The sequence below is a fragment of the Natrix helvetica genome (assembly GCF_964273705.1).
Source record: "Natrix helvetica genome assembly, chromosome: 14".
In the NCBI taxonomy this organism is placed as follows: Eukaryota; Metazoa; Chordata; class Lepidosauria; order Squamata; family Natricidae; genus Natrix; species Natrix helvetica.
The window spans coordinates 12491942-12510724 of NC_138564.1; the positions used below are offsets into that span (position 1 = coordinate 12491942).

General features: G+C 45.9%; 1 protein-coding gene across 1 annotated transcript; it reads left to right on the plus strand.

Annotated features, from left to right (window-relative positions):
* The first annotated feature begins 741 nt into the window (after positions 1–741).
* On the plus strand, positions 742–18754 carry RILPL1 (Rab interacting lysosomal protein like 1). Its single transcript, XM_081966984.1, is given in 8 exon segments — positions 742–1193; positions 1196–1689; positions 5300–5450; positions 6223–6341; positions 7085–7303; positions 10352–10530; positions 11558–11650; positions 17082–18754. Coding segments are annotated over 8 exon segments (1446 nt in total). The 5' UTR covers positions 742–1147; the 3' UTR covers positions 17227–18754.
* Positions 18755–18783: the final 29 nt, after the last annotated feature.

Genomic DNA, 18783 nt, shown 5'->3' on the forward strand with positions numbered 1-18783 from the left:
CACCTTAGAAAACAGTCCTGCTAAGGAAAGGGTGCGGTCTAGAAATAAAAGTTTATTATTATTATTATTATTAACAGCAAAGAGCAACAAACCAAAGCCCTCCAGGGTATTACAAGTAGTCCTCGACTTTTGGCCACAAGGGAGCCCAAAATTTATGTTGCTAAGTGAGAAATTTGTCAAGGGAGTTTTGCCCCATTTTCTTGCCCCAGTTGTTAAGTGAAATCACCGCCGTTGTTAAGTGAGTAACCCTTCGTTGTTCATTGAACCTGGCTTCCCCGTTGAGTTCGCTGGTCAGAAGGTCCCAAAAGGGGATTTGTGTGACCCTGCAACTGTCATAAGTATGAGTCAGTTGGCGAGCATCCGAATGCAAATCATATGACCCAGACGATGCTACCATGGTCGTAAGTGTGGGGGGAAAGGGGGGGAAAGGTGGATCATGGGACATTGCAGTCATCATAAATGTGAACCGGTGGCGAAGCCTCTGAATTTTAATAACGGTCATAAAAGTGAAACACACATAAAGTCTCTTTTTTCAATAGAATAGAATAGAATAAGAAATGGAAGGGAAGGGAATAGAAATATCATAGAATAGAATAGAATAGAATAGAATAGAATAGAATAGAATAAGAAATGGAAGGGAATGGAAGGGAATAGAAATATGAAAGAAAACAATAGAATAGAACAGAATAAGAAATGGAAGGGAAGGGAAGGGAATAGAAATATGAAAGAATAGAATAGAATAAGAAAAAGAAGGGAAAGGAATAGAAATATGAAAGAAAAGAATAGAATAGAATAAGAAAAAGAAGGGAAGGGAATAGAAATATGAAAGAAAAGAATAGAATAAGAATAGAATAGAATAGAATAAGAAATGGAAGGGAATGGAAATATGAAAGAATAGAATAGAGTCGGAAGGGACCTTGGAGGTCTTCTAGTCCAACCCCCTACTTAGGCAGGAAACCCTCCACCGCCTAAGTCGAGCCGCGCCTTCAACCTCCTGCAAAAGCCCAGCGGGGAGCGGGCGGTCTCCCTTCCTCCAGGAGCCATCCCGACCGTGGGAAAACCCGTCCACGCGTCTGGCCCCGGAGCATCCTTCCTCCGCCTCCGCCCGTCTCTCTCTCTCCGAGGCGCTCCGCCTCTCCAGGCCGGGATGCCCAGCCCAGCGCTCCAGCGGAGGAGGAGGAGGAGGAGGAGGAGACCGGCTCAGACGGGAGGAGGGGTCTGGAGAAGCCGGGGTCGAGCCGCCCGTCTCTGGACCGCCGCGGCCTCCGGGCTGCCCCCTTTCCCCCCTTGCGCGGCATCGCTCGGCGTTGCTTAGGATCGGAGCGGGCGTCCGGGGAGGGCTCGCCGCCTATGAAGGCGCCCCGGCCGAGGTCTGCTGGGCCGATGGAGGGCGTGGGGGGCCTGGGCTCGGGGGTCTCGGCGCTGGAGAAGAGCGTGGCGGATCTGACGGTGATGGACGTCTACGACATCGCCTCCCTGGTGGGCCAGGAGTTCGAGCGGCTCATCGACCAGCACGGCTGCGAGGCCATCGGGCGGCTGATGCCCAAGGTGGTGCGGGTGCTGGAGATCCTGGAGGTCCTGGTCAGCCGCGACCACATCAGCCCCGAGGTGGAGGAGCTGCGCCTGGAGCTCGACCGGCTTCGCCTGGAGCGCGTCGACCGGCTGGAGAAGGATAGGAAGCACCAGAAGGTTGGTTGGGAAGGGGAGAAGGAGAAAGGAAGAGAGGAAGAGGAAAGAAGAGGCAGAAGGAAAAGGAGAGGGAAGAAAGAAGGGAGGGAAAAAGGGGATGGAAGGATAAGAGGGACGGAGGGAAGGAAGGAGAGGAAGAGGAGAGGAGAGGCAGAAGGGAAAAGGAGAGGGAAGAAGGAAGGGGAAAAGGAGAGAGGAAGGGAGAGAAGGAGAAAGGAAGAGGAAAAAAGAGGCAGAAGGGAAGAGGAGAGGAAAGAAGGGAGGGAAAAGAAGGGAAGGAAAGAAGGAGAAAAAGAGGAGAGAGGAGACATGAGGAAACATGAGAGGGAAGAAAGAAGGGATGTGAAAAGGGGATGGAAGGATAAGAGGGATGGAGGGAAGGAAGGAAAGAAGATGAAGAAAGAAGGGGGGAAAGAGGGAGGGAGGAAAGGAGAAGGAAGAAGAGAGAAGAGGCAGGAGGAAAAATGAGAGGGAAGAGAAAAGGAAAGGTGAAAGGGTATGGAAGGAAAAGAGGAGAAAGGGAAAGGAAGAGAAAAAGTAGAAAAAAATGAAGGAAGAGGACAGATGAAAAGAAAAGAGGGAAGGGAGGAAGAGGAGAGGAAAAAGTAGAAAAAAGGAAGGGGAAAGAGAGGAGAGGAAGGGAAGGAAGAGGAAAAAGAGGGAAGGAATGGGGGAAAGGGTGGGAAGGAGGGAGAGAGGGAAGAAGGAAGGAAAGGAAGAGAAGAGAAAAGCTAGCAGGAAAAAGGAGAGGAAAAAAGAAGGAGAATGGAAAGGAAAGGAGAGAAAGAGGAAAGAAAGAAGGAAGGAGAGGTTGCTTCCCAATGCATTTGCAGGTGAGGCCTCTCCCTGCTTAGCCAGAGGGATGACAAACAACAGCCGGGTCTGCAGAATGGTATCATTTGTGCACAGTTAAGCTCCTTTCCACCCTGAACTGGCTCCCACTGGGTTCCCACGCCAGGCAGAGCTATGATTTGCCAGCTAGGCCACCCTCGAACCCAGCACTTTCTGCAGCCACTTCCCAGGGATCCTGCTTGTGTGTGTGGGGGGGATGCTCCTTTTTGTGCATGGAAACCAAGATCCTGGTGTGGCGTGTGGTCCTGCCAGCCTTGGACTGAGAAACCAAGAAACAAGATTTGCTAGTTCATAAAAAAATCAGCTTAATGCCACTTTTTTCCCCCCAACCGGAAATAAGCTTGCAAACTGAAGCCTAAATGAGAAATGAATAAAATGCGTCCATCCAGGTGCTGAGGAGAGGGTTTTAGCATCACAATCACGCCGGAGGTGACAAAGCTCTAATTTGCTGGTGTGAAAATGGCTACAGAAGATGCTCACAACATCTCTGGCGTAGAAGAGAAATTGCTGATGCTCTTTAAAAAACAAAAAATTAAAAAGGGCGTGAGAAATTCAGCTGAAGCTCAGATTCGGCTTGGCTGAGAGTTGATAGCGTTCCAGCCGCCTAAATAAAACTTTAGGGCTAAACCAAGATTTAGATTGAGGCATTTAAACAGCATTTCTGCATCGCCCAGCTCTTCTAACTCTTGAAAATTTCTGTTTTTCAATGTGCCAGAGCTGGTTTTACAAATTTGGCAGCTTTTCTAGCTCGCACTTAAGTTGAGTTGCATCTTAAGGGGACCCCAAACCAGCTGGAGAAGATAATAATAATAATAATAATAATAATAATAATAATAATAATAATAATAATAATAATAATAATAATAATAATAATAATTGGAAGAGACCAGAAATGAGAAGGATTGGGGGGGGGGGGAAGAGCAGAAAGGAGTTAGTTATTTTTGTAGCCGTTCTCGGTATGTATTTGTATTTTCTCCTGGAGATCTGACATCAACTTCTAATTTGGTTGGGGATGGGGGAAAAAAATCAGTAGCTCCAGAAAAGATCACAGGCTTAATCTTAATCACTTCTGCGAGATACATTTATTGTGTAACAAAACTTGGACTGTCCTTCCTGTTTGCAAAAATGCAACTAGTGCATTTACTTCTCTGATTTCCCGGTTCCTAATAGTGGTGTGATTTGGCCTGCTCTCCAGGGTCAACTGGATGGGCCCTGCCTTTGCAACCCTCGCTGATTTAAGAGAACAGAATAACAAGAGTTGGAAGGGACCTTGGAGGTCTTCTAGTCCAGCCCCCTGCTCAAGCAGGAGATCCTTACAGGATAACAGAGTTGGAAGGGGCCTTGGAGGTCCTAGTCTAGCCCCCTGCTTAAGCAAGAGACCCTTGCAGAATAACACAGTTGGAAGGGGCCTTGGAGGTCTTCTAGTCCAGCCCCCTGCTCGAGCAAGAGACGCTATATCATTTCAGACAAAGCATTGTCCAATCTCTTCTTCTTAATTTGGAGATATTCCTTTGATTAACCAAGTGTTTCACGCAAACCCAGATTTATTGTGTGGGAGCTGAGAAAGGGGCCCTTGGATGAGAGATGGGGGGGGGGGTTAGCTAGGAACACATGGATTGTGGGAAGGGAGCCAATGGAGTGTAATTGAAGGAGGGATGAGCTCAGACTGGATTCGAAATGTGCCCGGCTTCCCAGCTCACTTCCTGCATGTCACTTCCAGGCTGTGGTGGTGGGAGGAGGAGGAGGGAAGAAGAGGAGGGAGAAAGAAGGAGGAAGAGGAGGAGAAGGAAGGGAGAAGGGGGAAGGGAGAAGGAGAAGGAGGGAAGAAGAGAAGGAAGGAAGAAGAGAGGAAGAGAAGGAGGGGGAAAGGAGGAAGGGAGAACAGAAGGGAGGAGGAGGAGGAAGGGAGGAGGAGGAGGAGAAGGGAAGAAGAGAAGGAAGGGGAAGGAAGAGAGAAGGAGGAGAGGGCAAGCAGGAGGAGGAAGAGGGAACAGAAGGAGAAGGAGGACGGAAGATAGAAAAGGAGGAGGAGGAGGAGAGGGAAAGCAAGAGGAGGAAGACGGAAGGAGGAAGGGAGGAGGAGGAGGGGAAAAGGAGGAAGAGGACGAGGAAAGAAGGAAGAGGAGGGGGAAGAAGGGAGGAGGAGGAGGAGAAAGAAGGGAGGGGGAGGAGGAGTCTGGTCGGAGAAAGAGAGAAGTACCCCTCCCCCCTTTTCACGTGGACTTCTTCCCTGCCAAGGAAGTGGAAAAACAGATTCCTTGGCCGGCCTGCCCATCATCTCAGGAAGTTCGTAAGGGGAGGGAAAAATTGTTGTGGGAAGGAATCTCACAGGGTTCCCCCCCCCTTCTCAAAATCAGAGGAAGTAGGAGGAAGGAAGTGACAACAATGCCTTTAGAAAGTCCTCGATTTACGCCCACCACTGGCAGCAGAATCCCCACTGCTAAGCAAGGCAGTTGTTAAAGGAGACTTGGAGGCCTAGAGACCAAAAATGAAGATCTCGTCATTTGAAAGATTTGTTTAAAAAAAAAAATTGTAAAGAAAAAGGGCATCTTAGCATCCCATACAATCCGTGCAGATGTCACAGGATGTCATACAAACCCTTAGTGGTCTTTTCCAATCTTTGGAGGTCTTCTCCAACCTTTGGAGCTCTTCTCCTCCAACCTTTGGCCTGGGCAGAGACCACCTCCATGGGGAAAGAACTTGAAAAGGCTGGTCTTCACTTACCAAGGCTGATAAGCTGGGATTTCTGATCCTGCAGGAGCTGGAACTGGTGGAGGATGTTTGGCGGGGAGAAGCCCAGGACCTCCTCACCCAGATCGCCCAGCTCCAAGAGGAGAACAAGCAGCTGATGACCAACCTCGCCAACAAGGATGTGAACTTCTCGGAGGAAGAATTCCAGAAGCATGAAGGCAAGTGTCGAGGAAAGAAGGGCAAGATTCCTGGAGCAGGCCTTGAGTGATTTGGACCAAAAGAAACCCTGTCAAAATGACTTTGCAGAATTCAGCGATGCAAAAGGGCGGGCTTCATTTCAGGGGAAGGTCCCCTCCCCATTGGGCTTCGACAGGGAGTCCTCGGCTTAATGGCCAGTTGCTTAGCAACCATTCCAAGTTACGACTTGGAATGGCCCTTAGGTTTTAATGTTCGATTTGAAGATATTTATATTTTAATTGTACATGGATAGACATAGTTTTATGACTCTAAGCTGCCTCTAAGCTATGGTAAGATGGGTGGCCAAGAATTAATTCTATCTATCTATCTATCTATCTATCTATCTATCTATCTATCTATCTATCTATCTATCTATCTCTATCTATCTATCATCTATCTATCTATCTATCTATCTATCTATCTATCATCTATCTATCTATCTATCTATCTATCTATCTATCTATCTATGATCTATCTATCTATCTATCTATCTATCTATCTATGATCTATCTTTTATTTATCTCACTCTCTATCATCTTATATCTATCTATCTAACTATCTATCTATCATCTCTTTTATTTATCTCTCTCTCTCATCTTATATCTATCTATCTATCTATGTCTCACACACACACACACACACACACACACAACTTTACAACACATTTTGCAAGGGCTCTACTACTTAAGGAGGGTCAATGATGAAGGTTATTTGATGATGATGATGATTGTTTTTTTTTAAACCACACCTCAGGGATGTCAGAAAGAGAGAGGCAAGTGATGAAAAAGCTGAAGGAAGTGGTTGACAAACAGCGGGATGAAATCCGGGCAAAGGACAGAGAACTGGGACTTAAAAACGAAGACGTAGAAGCAGTGAGTATTTTTTTTTTTGTCCTCCTCTGCTCTTTCAGAAACTTTGTTCAAGGAATTGCCAAATGCTTTCTTTTTTTCCTTTTTCTTTGAAAGCAGATTCCTAGACTTGGATTCCAGAAATAAAATCTCCATGTTGAGATGGAGAATTCTCCATCAAGTATCATAATTCTGTAAATTCCTAATTCATTATTTTTTCTTTTCCTTCCTTCCTTCCTTCCTTCCTTCCTTCCTTCCTTCCTTCCTTCCTTCCTTCCTTACATCCAACCTTCCTTCTTTCCTTCCTTCCTTCCTTCCATCCTCCCTCCCTCCCTTGTCTAGTTCAGTGTTTATTTCCCAATCTGGTCATCTTTCAGACTTGTGAGACCAGCATGGAAAATTCTGGGAGTTGAAGTCCACACTTCTTCAGCTTCTCCAGGTTGAGAGACAGTGGATTCGTTTCTAAAATGCGTTATTCATCAGACTAATCCTGATTGGACATGAAATGAAATCCTTTGTTTATAAAACACCTTCTTAATGGGAGATGCACTAGCTAATTAATATCCGTAGATTTCCTAAGTCTCATGGGCAGCAGGGAAATCCACCTTGCCCTCCCTCTCTTCCTGTAATTCCTTCAACAATCCGTTCCCTGCTTTGTCTCTCCGAATAAAAAGCAATCGGACAATCGGGGACTTGGAAGTAGCAGGGCCTTATCGGTGGTGTCCCTCCGCTTCCCCATCATTTCCCCCTTTTCTTCTTCTCCGTAGCTCCAGCAGCAGCAAAACAGGTTGATGAAGATAAATCACGATCTGCGGCACCGGATTACGGTCGTGGAAGCTCAGGGGAAGGCGTTGATTGAGCAGAAGGTGGAGCTGGAAGCCTATTTGCAAACCAAAGAGCAAGAGATGACGGCGTTGAGAGTGGAGCTGGGGAAACTGAGGGAGAAACTGCAAGGGGAACCGAGTCACAACGGAGAAGCAGCACAGGTGAGTGGGGAATTTGGGGCAATTTTTTTTAAAAATTGCTTGGGGTGTTTGGTTCTGATTTGATAAAAGTTGCCTTAAATCAAATTTCTGCGATTTTCCTGCAAACCACCGTCCCTTTAGCTGCTACATGAATTCCTCAACTCTGGGATTTCCTGCTGGTCTCCCATCCAAATTGATTTTGCTGTTTTGTTTTGTTTTTTAAAAAGATCAGCCAAGGATGATTGGTTCATGCCCTCCCCAGTAACTGATGATCCTTAACTATGAATAAGTTTACTAACCTATTCTGTTCTGTTCTATTCTATTCTATTTTATTCTATTCTACATCCCTATTCTACTCTACTCTTCTATTCTATATCCCTATTCTATTCTATTCTATTCTATTCTATTCTATTCGATATCTCTATTCTATATCCCTATTCCATGCTATTCTATTCTATTCTATATCCCTATTCTATTCTATTCTATTCTATATTCTACTTTACTCCTATTCTATTCTATTCTATATCCCTATTCTATTCTACTCTACTTTACTCTATTCTATTCTACTCTGCTCCTATCCTATCCTATCCTATCCTATCCTATGTTATCACACTTCCCTGCTGCGTTCTCTGCTCCCTCTCTCAGCAAAACTAGAGAGGTCTGGGTTCGAAGTCCCCCACTCAGAGAACTTTTAGCCTAAATTAGCAAGGGAGAGCGGCAAATTATTTTACTCTTTTCAATTTGTGGCGTTCTTTTATCGCTTGGAGCGAAGGGAGGCAAGGATTTATTTTAAGATCACTCTTGGCTGCATTTCAGTGATTTAAATGGAACAAGCCTTCACGGACAGGATTGTTTTACGTTCCCGTGCCCTCCCACCGCTCCTGTTTGCAATACGGATTTGATTTTTAACTCCAGGAGCTCACTTGATAGGGCTTGACCTCCATATTCAGGGTCTACAATCCTGGCTGGTTTCTCTTTTTTACCTCAGAAAAGTCAAACATTTGCGAAAAATGCAGGAAGTCCTCAACTTAACGACCAGAACGGAATTTCCCTGACTAAAAAAAAAAAAAAAAAAAAGACGGCTATTCAAGGAATTGTACCTGATTTTATGACTTTTTTTTTTTGCCACGGCTGTTAAGCAAATCGCTCCGGTCCTTAAGTGAGTCATGCCGCTGTTAAGCGAGTCCGGCTTCCCCGTGGACTTTTTGCTTGTCGGAAGCTTGGCTAGGAAGGTCGCAAATAGTGATCACACACACACACACACACACACGCTCTCTCTCAGACAGACAGACAGACACACAAAAACCAACTACACACCAGGACAGTGCAATTTTTGTCACCGAAAACACCAACCTGCAGATTCAATAAGATTTTTTTTTTTCAACCAAATTTGAAAAGTTTTCGCCCTCGGTGTTTTTTTCTGGCCTTGGATTTTGCCTTTTTTAATTTTTTTCCATAAAGAGTCCGGCTGTGGGGGGGAAAAAATTGGGCGGGCGAGAGGATTTGATCATGAGGACTAGGAGCTTGGTTTTCAAAACCAAGGGAAAACAAAGATGTTGTAAGGTATCCCAGTGCCCCAAAATTAAAGATCGGCTGAAAACAGAAAGATGCTTTGTCCAGACTTGCCAGTGGACAGGATGCGCTTATGTGGACATCGCGCGAAGTGCCAAGTACGTGGAGTCCCAGTTTTGCCGTTTTTCGACGGCGACGCAAAACTCACAACTGCTCCTTTGATTGTGTTATCTGGAGAAAGGCTCCCATTCTTTGGTTTTAATGAGATCTCTGGCTTTGCCAAGAACGCACAATTGTTCCTTGTCTTCATTGGGGAGTTGGCGTTACAGCGATGAAGTACCACTGAGATACATGCAAAAAATAGGCACGGATCCCTAAAATAATAAATACTAATTTGTCATCATCTCCAAGGATTAATTGCGGTGTATTTGACTTAGGGGGACAGATTTTTGCAAAACAATGGGGGATGCGTTTCAAAGGGAAATGTAGAAATATCTATTTCTGTTCTGCTGTTTTTTTTCCATTTCCTTGCTTCTCTCCCCCCCCCCCCCCCCCCCCCCCCCCCCCGGTTGTCCCCTCTTTATTTTTTCTCCGGCAAAATCCAGAATGGATCCTTCTTAAATTGGAATAAGAATAATCTTATTTCTTCCAGCCAACTCCAGGCAGCTGTTCATAGTCTCAGCAACTGACAGCTTTTAACCGATGTTGTTTGGATCCAGAGATTTAAACAAAGAAAGGCCTGATTGGCGTGTGGTTAGAAGACCACACAGAGATATTCTAGGGCTATAGATTAAACTAAGAGATTGGGGAAAAAATATTCCTGGGAGATACTGTACAGGCAAATAGTGAAGCTCATTCACCAGTATTTAACTAATTAAATTGCAGGTAGTCCTCATTTAGCGACAATTGGGATCTGGCAGCAGATTCGGACAGTGAGGAGGGTTGGGGAGGAACCTGGGCCACTCCTGGAGTCTGGGGAAGGCTTGGATGAGGGCTCTGTGTCGGAGGCCGAGAGGGAGCCAGGGCCATCTGACAGTTATCAGCTGCCTTCGGAGTCAGACATCAGTGGGGCAGAAGAACAGCTGGAGCCTGTTCCCAGGGTGCACATGCGCAGAGTTGCCAGATGAAGGGAACAGCTAAAGAACAGGGGTCAACTTGGGAGTAAGGCCACAGGGGACGATGAATGGCCCCTCCCAGAGGGAATAAAAGAGGAGCGAAAGGGGAGTGGAGTTTGCAGGAGAGACAATTAGTTCGCTTCATTGGTTCGTGACTCTCCAAGGCTCCTTGCCAAGTTTTGCAGATCTCCACTTGGCAGCTCTCCAAGCCAGAGAAAGTCTGTGACCGTAAATCCTCCCTCGAAAGACTTTGCTGGGTGTGAATGAGCAGAATTCATGGGAAATTAATAAAAGGGTTGTTTTTTTTGTCGGGACAAGGAGTTTGCTTCATGCTCTTGGGCAGCCTGGGTCAGAATAGGCCCCAGGAAACTTTGCCCTTCTTCTGAAAACCTCTCTTAAACTTCAGTCTGAATGACATTAATCCTAAATATTAACTTTGCAGCCGGAAGAACCCAAGAACGCCGAGGAATTCCTCTCGGAAGCGGAGAAGACTGCTTTGGATTTGAAAGACCCCAATCGGCCCAGATTCACCCTACAAGAGCTCCGGGACGTCCTGCACGAGAGGAACGAGCTGAAGTCCAAGGTCTTCCTCCTTCAAGAGGAGCTTCTGTATTACAAGAGGTGAGTGGTTTTTCCGCCACTTTCCCTGCTCGATCCAGGCGCCAAGCGAGGTTTGTTCTCTATAAGATCAGGGAATCTGGTTGTCATTTTTTTTGGTGAGGGGGCAGTTTCCAGTGGAAACCAGCTTAAATTGGAAGAGCTGAAATGACAACAGGATGGATGATATTCTAGAGCATGTTTTCTCAAACTTAGCGACTTTAAGATGGGTGGACTTCAAATCCCAGCATTCCCCATCCAGCAAGGGGGATTCTGGGAGTCAAAATCCAATGGTCTTAAGCATGCTGGGAGTTGAAGTCTCCCTATCTTAACCATGCGGGCTGGGGATTTCTGGGAGTTGAAGTGCTCCGTGTTAAGCATACTGGCTGGGGAATTCTGGCAGTTGAAGTCTCCTTATCTTAAGGATGCTGGCTGGGGAATTCTGGGGGTTGACGTGCATCTGTCTCAAGCATGCTGGCTGGGGATTTCTGGGAATCGAAGCCCCCCCTAACTTAAGCATGCTGGCTGGGGAATTCTGGGAGTTGAAGTCTCCTTATCTTAAGGATGCTGGCTGGGGAATTCTGAGAATTGAAGCCCACCCATCTTAAAGCATACTAGCTGGGGATTTCTGGGAATCGAAGTCCCCCTAACTTAAGCATGCAGGCTGGAGAATTCTGGGAGTTTAAGTCCCAATAATTTAAGCATACAGGCTGGGGAATTCTGGGAGTTGAAGTCTCCCCTATATTAAAGCCACGAAGGTTGAGGAATACACATGTAGATTTACACTCCAGACTTCCTTTCCAATGCACAGCAAACAATATTAAATCAACCATTCAAGATTAAAGCTTTCTCACCATGCATTAGGAAAGGGGGCACAAAATAACCCCGGCCAATTTGTGTTCTTTTTATTCCTCTCCTCCTTCAAACTCTCAGTTCTCCATTTCTTTGTTGATGAGATTTCGAAGGCTGCCCAACTGTGGGGACTCCGGGGAGCAGACACCCTAAATATTCCTAATATCGTGCTGCATTTTTTTCCCTCCTGCTTTTAAAGCGACGAATTGGATGAAGAGACACGATCGGCTCAGCCTCCAGCCATCCTTAATTCCAAACCGTTGACTCCGCAAGAATCTGGCATCAAACGTCTGTAAGTAGAATTTGTGGGATCTTTCTGGGCTGTTTGTTTTTTAAATCGAGGCAGATAAAACCATTGTGGTCAAGACGACACTTAGAATACTTGATGGATGCTTCCAAAACAAAGCAGCTGTTTTTTTGGATGCATTTCCATATCGCCGCTTGTTTTTCTCCCTTTCTCAAAGAAGAGTTGCGGGCTTTTAAAAAAAAAATGATTTCTTGAAACCTGCAGTAGTTTTGGCTCACTCCTGGTTAAGGCCACAGCGGTTATACCCAAAATCCACATCCACGTATCCCTCTTGGAGCAATTTGCAAACCAAAGGCATTTTTCCTTTCTTTGTCTGGTGAAAACACTTTTTTTCCCTACTCCCTCAAAATGTTAAATTTTAAACCGGCTTGGGATAAAAACGTGCCCATCATCTGACAAAAAAATAAAATAAAGAGGAATAAAATATAAAAATAATCATTAAAAGTAATTTTAAAAAAAGAAAACCAAAAATGAATAAACTCAAAGGATAGACTCAATAGACCATAGGGTCTTTTCCTGCTATCGGTTTTCTGTTTCTAAAATAATTGATCCTGATGGAATAAATCTGTCACTGTTTTGTGACAGAGCTGATGGCAGATTTGGACAGTGAGGAGGGTTGGGGAGGAACCTGGGCCAGTCCTGGAGTCTGGGGAAGGCTCGGATGAGGGCTCTGTGTCGGAGGCAGAGAGGGGGCCAGGGCCGTCTGACAGTTATCAGCTGCCTTCGGAGTCGGACAGCAGTGGGGCAGAAGAACAGCTGGAGAGTGGCTAGATGAAGGAAACAGCTAAAGGACAGGGGTCGACTTGGGAATAAGGCCACAGGGGGACGGTGAATGTCCCCTCCCAGGGGGAATAAAAGTGGAGCGAAAGGGGAGTGGAGTTTGCAGGAGACCATTAGTTCGATTCGTTGGTTCGTGACTCTCCGAGGCTCCTTGCCAAGTTCTGCAGATATTGGCCTGGCAGCTCTCCAAGCCCGATAAGGTCTGTGACCATAAATCCTCCCTCGAAAGACTTTGCTGGAGGTGAAGGAGCAGAATTCACGGTCAATTAATAAAAGGGTCTTTTTTGGTCGGGACAAGGAGTTTGCTTCATGCTCTTGGAAAGCCTCAGTCAGAATGGTCACTTCCGAACAAATTTGATGACCGATGCTCATATGCAGCCAGACCTTCCCTTACCCTGTTCCAGTTAATGCTTCCATCGTCAATTGCAAATAAAAAGAGTCGTATCCTGCAAACAAAGGCCGGAGAGGTGGGGTTGGGGGGCAAACAGAGGATTTATTTGGTTTTTCTTTTAAACCCTGCTCTCCCTCCAGCTTCTCTTTGCTCTACTGGCTTCATTGCAAATGCGATGGGTTTTCAAAGCCAGAAAGGATGGAAAACATCTTGTGATTTGTATGCAACGTGCCGGATTTATTTGGGTTTTCTTTGAAGTGCTGCTCTCTGCCCAGCTTCTCTTCTCGTTGCAAACAGGATTGGACTTTTTTTTTAAAGCCCGAAAGTGGGAGGAAGTGCTCGTGGCTTGCATGCCACTCGCAACCAGCCCGGTGGCGTTATTGCAACCCGCTGGGGGGAGCACAATACGAACAGCTGCGTGTGTTGTTTTCACAGCTCTAAGAATAGCCGTTGAGCTGGGCAGCGTTTCAAAGTGGCCTTTTGTGCCGGAGTGGGAAAACAAAAGAGAATTTGCTGATATCAGCTGTCTTTTGTCGTTTGGAGACCCACAAGCGTAAAGCAAGGGGGCAGAACGGCGGGCTATTTTTTTTTTAAACAAATATTTACTTCCTTTCTGCTGGGGCACGACAGGTAGTCCTCGACTTACGGCCACAATTCGGCCCGGCATCTCTGTTGCTGAGCGAGGCGTTTGTCGAAGCGAGTTTCGCCTCATTTGGCGAACTTTCGGGCCGCGGGGGATTAAGGGAATTGCTACCGTTGTGACACTAGCCACGTGGTTGTTGAGCGGATCGGGCTTCCCCGATCAGCCACTGAGCTACCGCGTCCCAACTTTTACCAAGTTGTCTAGGTTGAGAAAAACCACTAAGCCATAATTCACTGGGCTTGCAAGTTAAGCCATCAAACCTGGCTTCTATTGTTTTGCGCAACCCAGGCCAAACTTAGCTAATTACGGCTCCTTTTTGCAAGCCTCATATTCCTATCTCTCTCACTGTCTTTCTCTCTCTCTCTCTATTTCTCTTTCTCTCTCTTTGTCTCTCACTGTCTCTCTCACTGTGTCTCTCTCTCTATTTGTCTCTCTTTCTCTATCTCTCTGTCTTTGTTTGTCTCTCTGTCTCTCTCTTTGTCTCTCTCTCTCTTTGTCTGTCTCTTTCTCTCTCTCTGCGTCTGTCTCTCTTTTTCTGTTTGTCTCTCTTTCTCTCTCTCTGTTTTGTCTCTCTCTCTCTCTCTCTGTCTCCCTCTCTCTGTCTGTTTGTCTCTCTCTGTCTCTCTCTCTCCCTCCCTCTCCTTATCTCTTTTCGTTGCCGTGTTTGAGTACTGTAATCTCCTTTTCTCCCTTCAGCCCTCTGATCTCATTTGTCTGTTCCTTTCCTAACCAGGATCTTTACCGCTGTTATGCCCATGGTTGCTGCCGGATTGATCCCGGACGATCCCACATTGCAGCCAATCAGAAGACTTATGTCTCTTGTAGGGACTCTGGATTTGGAATGTTTTTTTTATATATATATATATCCCTTTTCCCCACCTTCGCTATATAGTTCGTATGTCCCCAAACCCTGTTTTTTTTTGCATGCCCTGCTGCCTTTTAATCCCACCTCTAACTCCCGCTGTGTTCTAGTTGGCTGACTGTGGGATCGTAAAAAAACCCAACCCCCAAACGAGAAAAACAGGGGGGGGCTAAGAACACTCCTGGGGTGCCAGCTGTGGACCTTGTGAAAATATTTTTAATTGCACTTCTGTCTCGATTGCAACAACTTTGGTGTTGGAGACAATAACTTGCAAGAATTTGGCCCATCCTTCTATCTATTTGGCGCTCTGTGAATTTCCCGGCCCTTCTATCTGCCTTCTACAGGTAGTCCTTGACTTATGACCATTCATTTAGCGTCCGTTCGGATACAACGGGGCTGAAAAAACAAAGCCCTCACACTTACGACCATCAAAGCATCCCTGCAGATCCTGTGATTGCAACCGGCATGTACTGTATTTGCGACGACCCTGGGCTCACGGGATTGCCGTTTTACGACTTTCCCAACTGGTTTCCAACAAGCAAAGTTAGGGCAGAATCCGGGCAAGGAAGCTCACGAGCAGCGATCCCGCGTCTCGCTTAACCACCAAAGCCAAAAGGTCGTAAAATTGGGTGTAGATCCCATGTCTTTAATGACCGCAGTGCTTAGAGATGAATTCTCTGCACCCCATTGGCGTCGTAAGTCAAGGGCTAACCCGTATAAGGGTTTTCCAGCCTCCTTCATATTATCTGATTTGGCTTCTCCATGAAAACGGTATATATATATATTTTTCTCAGTAGTTTGAATGTTTATATAAACATTCCTGGCTGTTTAAAATACCTTTAAACCTTCTGTGATGTCGCGGGATGCTCCTCCCGTGACCGAGAGTCCTTCCATGTGTTTGTGATTTAGGCCAATTGCTCTAATTACCGTATTTTTCGGAGTATAAGACGCACCAAGGTTTTGAAGAGGCAAATTAAAAAAAAGTTTTTGCACTCTGCAAACCTCCCCAAAACGGAGCGTTTTTCGCAAGGGCATGAATAGCCCTTAGGGGACTTGCAGAGTGTTCCTGGGGGGGATGCCCCCCCCCAAAGTGAGCCAAAAATGGCCCGTTTTTCACAAACACGGGCCCGTTTTTTCTCAAAATAAGATCACTAGGAAGCTTATAGAGTGATCCTTGGGGCTTGGGGGGGGGGCAAAATTGAGCAAAAAATAGCCCATTTTTCGCTCATTTCTGCCCTCCCAAGCCCCCAGGAGCACTCTGAAAGCCTCCTAAAGGGTATGCACGGCCATTTTGGTGAAGGGGACAGGGTTTCAGGAAGCATAAAAATGCTGTATTCAGTGTAGAAGACGCACCCAGATTTTCAGCCTCTTTTTTGAGGGGAAAAAGCTGTGTCTTAGTACTCTGAAAAATACGGTATATTAATACACCAGCTGTATTAATGGTTCCTGTGGATTAATGCCGCTTTTCCATCCCGCCTACTCACAGACGGTGGCTCTGTTTTTAGTCTTAATTGCGTTCCCGAATTAGCCGCAGACAGAAGGCGCTTATGCGCTATGGATGGAGCTGATGTGTCTCCCAAGCAGCCCCATTAAGCGAGCAGGAGTCAAAGTCAAGAATTCGGCCGCGTTTGGAGGATTCAGAGGGCTTTAGATCGTGTTGTCGTTAATTATAGGGCAACGTCATTTCGATAACAAGAACATTGGAGAAAACATCAATCTCCGTCTCCGTATCATCCCAAGAAGCACTTCAATTAATAGCATATTTAAGATAGTAAACATTAATCTATGCTTTTTTTCTCTTTCTCGTCTAGTTTTTCTCAACCTGGGGAACTTTTAAGATGTCTGGATTTTATTACCCAGTTAGGAAAGCAGTTTTAAGATGGCTAGACTTCAACTCCCAGAATTCCCCAGCCAGCATCTTAGGATGTCTGGACTTCAACTCCCAGAATTCCTCAGTTAGAAAAGGAATATTAAGATGGCTGGACTTCAACTCCCAGAATTCCCTAGCCAATATCTTAAGATGTCTGAACTACAACTCCCAGAATCCCCCAGTCAGCATCTTAGGATGTCTGAACTTCAGCTCCCAGAATCCCCCAATTAGAAAAGCAATATTAAGATGGCTGGACTTCAACTCCCAGAATTCCCCACTTAGAAAAGCAATATTAAGATGGCTGGACTTCAACTCCCAGAATTCCCCAGCCAGGGTCTTAGGATGTCTGGACTTCAACTCCCAGAATTCCCTAGCCAATATCTTAAGATGTCTGAACTACAACTCCCAGAATCCCCCAGTCAGCATCTTAGGATGTCTGAATTTCAGCTCCCAGAATCCCCCAATTAGAAAAGCAATATTAAGATGGCTGGACTTCAACTCCCAGAATTCCCCAGCCAGGATCTTAGGATGTGTGGACTTCCACTCCCAGAACACCGTAGTCCGTTCTGGGGGTTGAAATCTGCACATCTTAAGGTTGCCATACTGGCTGGGGAATTCTGGGAGTTGAAGTCCACGTGTCTTAAGGTTGCCATGCTGATGCAAGTTCAAACAGTCACTAAGCGAGCAGTTGTTATGTCGAGGGACACCCGTTCCAAGAGTTTTTTTACCAGGTCTGCAGGCTATTCCCCCCACCCACCCCTGTTAAAATAAAGCCTGGTTACAGAGCTTGCTATAATCCCACCACCCCGTAAACGGCCCTGGGATGTCTCACGTTTCTAACCCACGTATCGTCTTCTTGTTTCGTGCCAGATTTAGCTTCTTCTCCCGCAACAAGAGACGCTTGCAAGCCACCCAGAGAAACACCTCCTTCCACGGCTCCTTCGGCGAATGGGCCGACAGGAATAAAGACGACGTCTACACCGAACAAGGTTTAGAAGCTCTGCAGCACCTGTGACCCGAACCTAGAACTCTCGCTTATACCAGGGCGCCAAATGCAGAAACGTGGAAGCCCCTCGCATGGGGAACGGTGCCCGTCCTCCCACCTACCTGTCTTCCAGGTCTTGGGCAGTTTTCAGCTCAGGGGGTGGGGGAAGATGCATTACACCAGAATTGGCGCACCAGATTCGTCCTGCAAGCGGGAAGCAAATTGGGGGGATTCCTGCAGCCCGGCACCGCAAACCGGCCATCGTTTCGACTTCTGCTGACTTGTGGGTGAATGTCCCATCACCAACGCTTCCTTTTATCCACCCCCTGCTCTCCAAATTGTTTTAAAAATAATAGGATCTGGGCCATTCCTGAAGAAATATCCTGCTAAGGACTGATGACCGTTGTTCCAGGCACTCATTTAAAGGGCATTTTTAAATATATGTGTGTGTGTGTGTGTGTGTTGTATTTGTGCTGATAAATGAAGGGAGACTAGTATAGATCTATTTCAAGCTATTTAGCTCTCATCAGCTAGCCATACCCTTACTGGGATTCGAACCTGGTATGGCTAGCTGATGAGAGCTAAATAGCTTGAAATAGATCTATACTAGTCTCTCTTTATTTATTTATTAGCACAAATACAACACAAATATAAAAAGGCAACATTAAAAAAAAATATGGTTTTCTGCCTGGATGGTCTCCTGCAGTGAGCCGATAGACAGAAAGGGGGAGTAGTGAGTTCCCTCCCATATCTGAGCACACCAGGGATTGTAACACACACACACACACACACACACACACACACACACATATAATATAATTATTATTTTGTTCCTCGCTTCCTCCTGCTAACCCTCCTCCTCCACATCTCAAGCAGAGTTTTGCAGAAATCTTCTGGAACTGTTCTGGAGAACTGGGGGGGGGATGTCTCTTTAAACATGGATTCAAAAAGATATATATATATATATTGTGGCTTATTTATAGTGCCTCCAACGTCATGTCCAGGGAAACAGTGCTTTGTGTTTTTGCTCTGAATTCTCTCGACACGGGGACGGCGACTGAACAGCTGAAATCTAGGCTAATCCTTTTTTTGATTTCCTTTTTAATTGCAATTCTCACCAACCTTGCAGCAGCAAAATTTCTTCCTCCTGCCCTTGTGTGCGAAGGCAGCTGCGTCAACCAAACACACCAACTTTCAGTTTGACAAGTTTGGGGAACAGGCTTATAAAACAGCTTCCCATCTTTTCCTCTTTCTACATGAGATCAAAGCGGCCTTGAAAAGGTTTTATATGCCTGAATTTGATGCGCGGCGGACGGTCGCTAGAATTAGAAATATGAACATTGAGGAGGGGCAACGGGGGGGAAATAATGAAAGAGGGTTTATGCCCCAAACCTTAGAAAAATAGAGTGGTGTTTTTTTTTTTCCACTTTAAAAGGTGTGGACTCCCAGAATTCCCCAGCCAACAGGAAATGCTCAGGACGCTTCTAATCACATCCAAACAACCTTTTATGAATTTTAAGTTGCTTTGCACACGTCGCGGGTTAACCCTTTACTAAATATTCCCAAACCTCTGTATTCTCTTTTAAC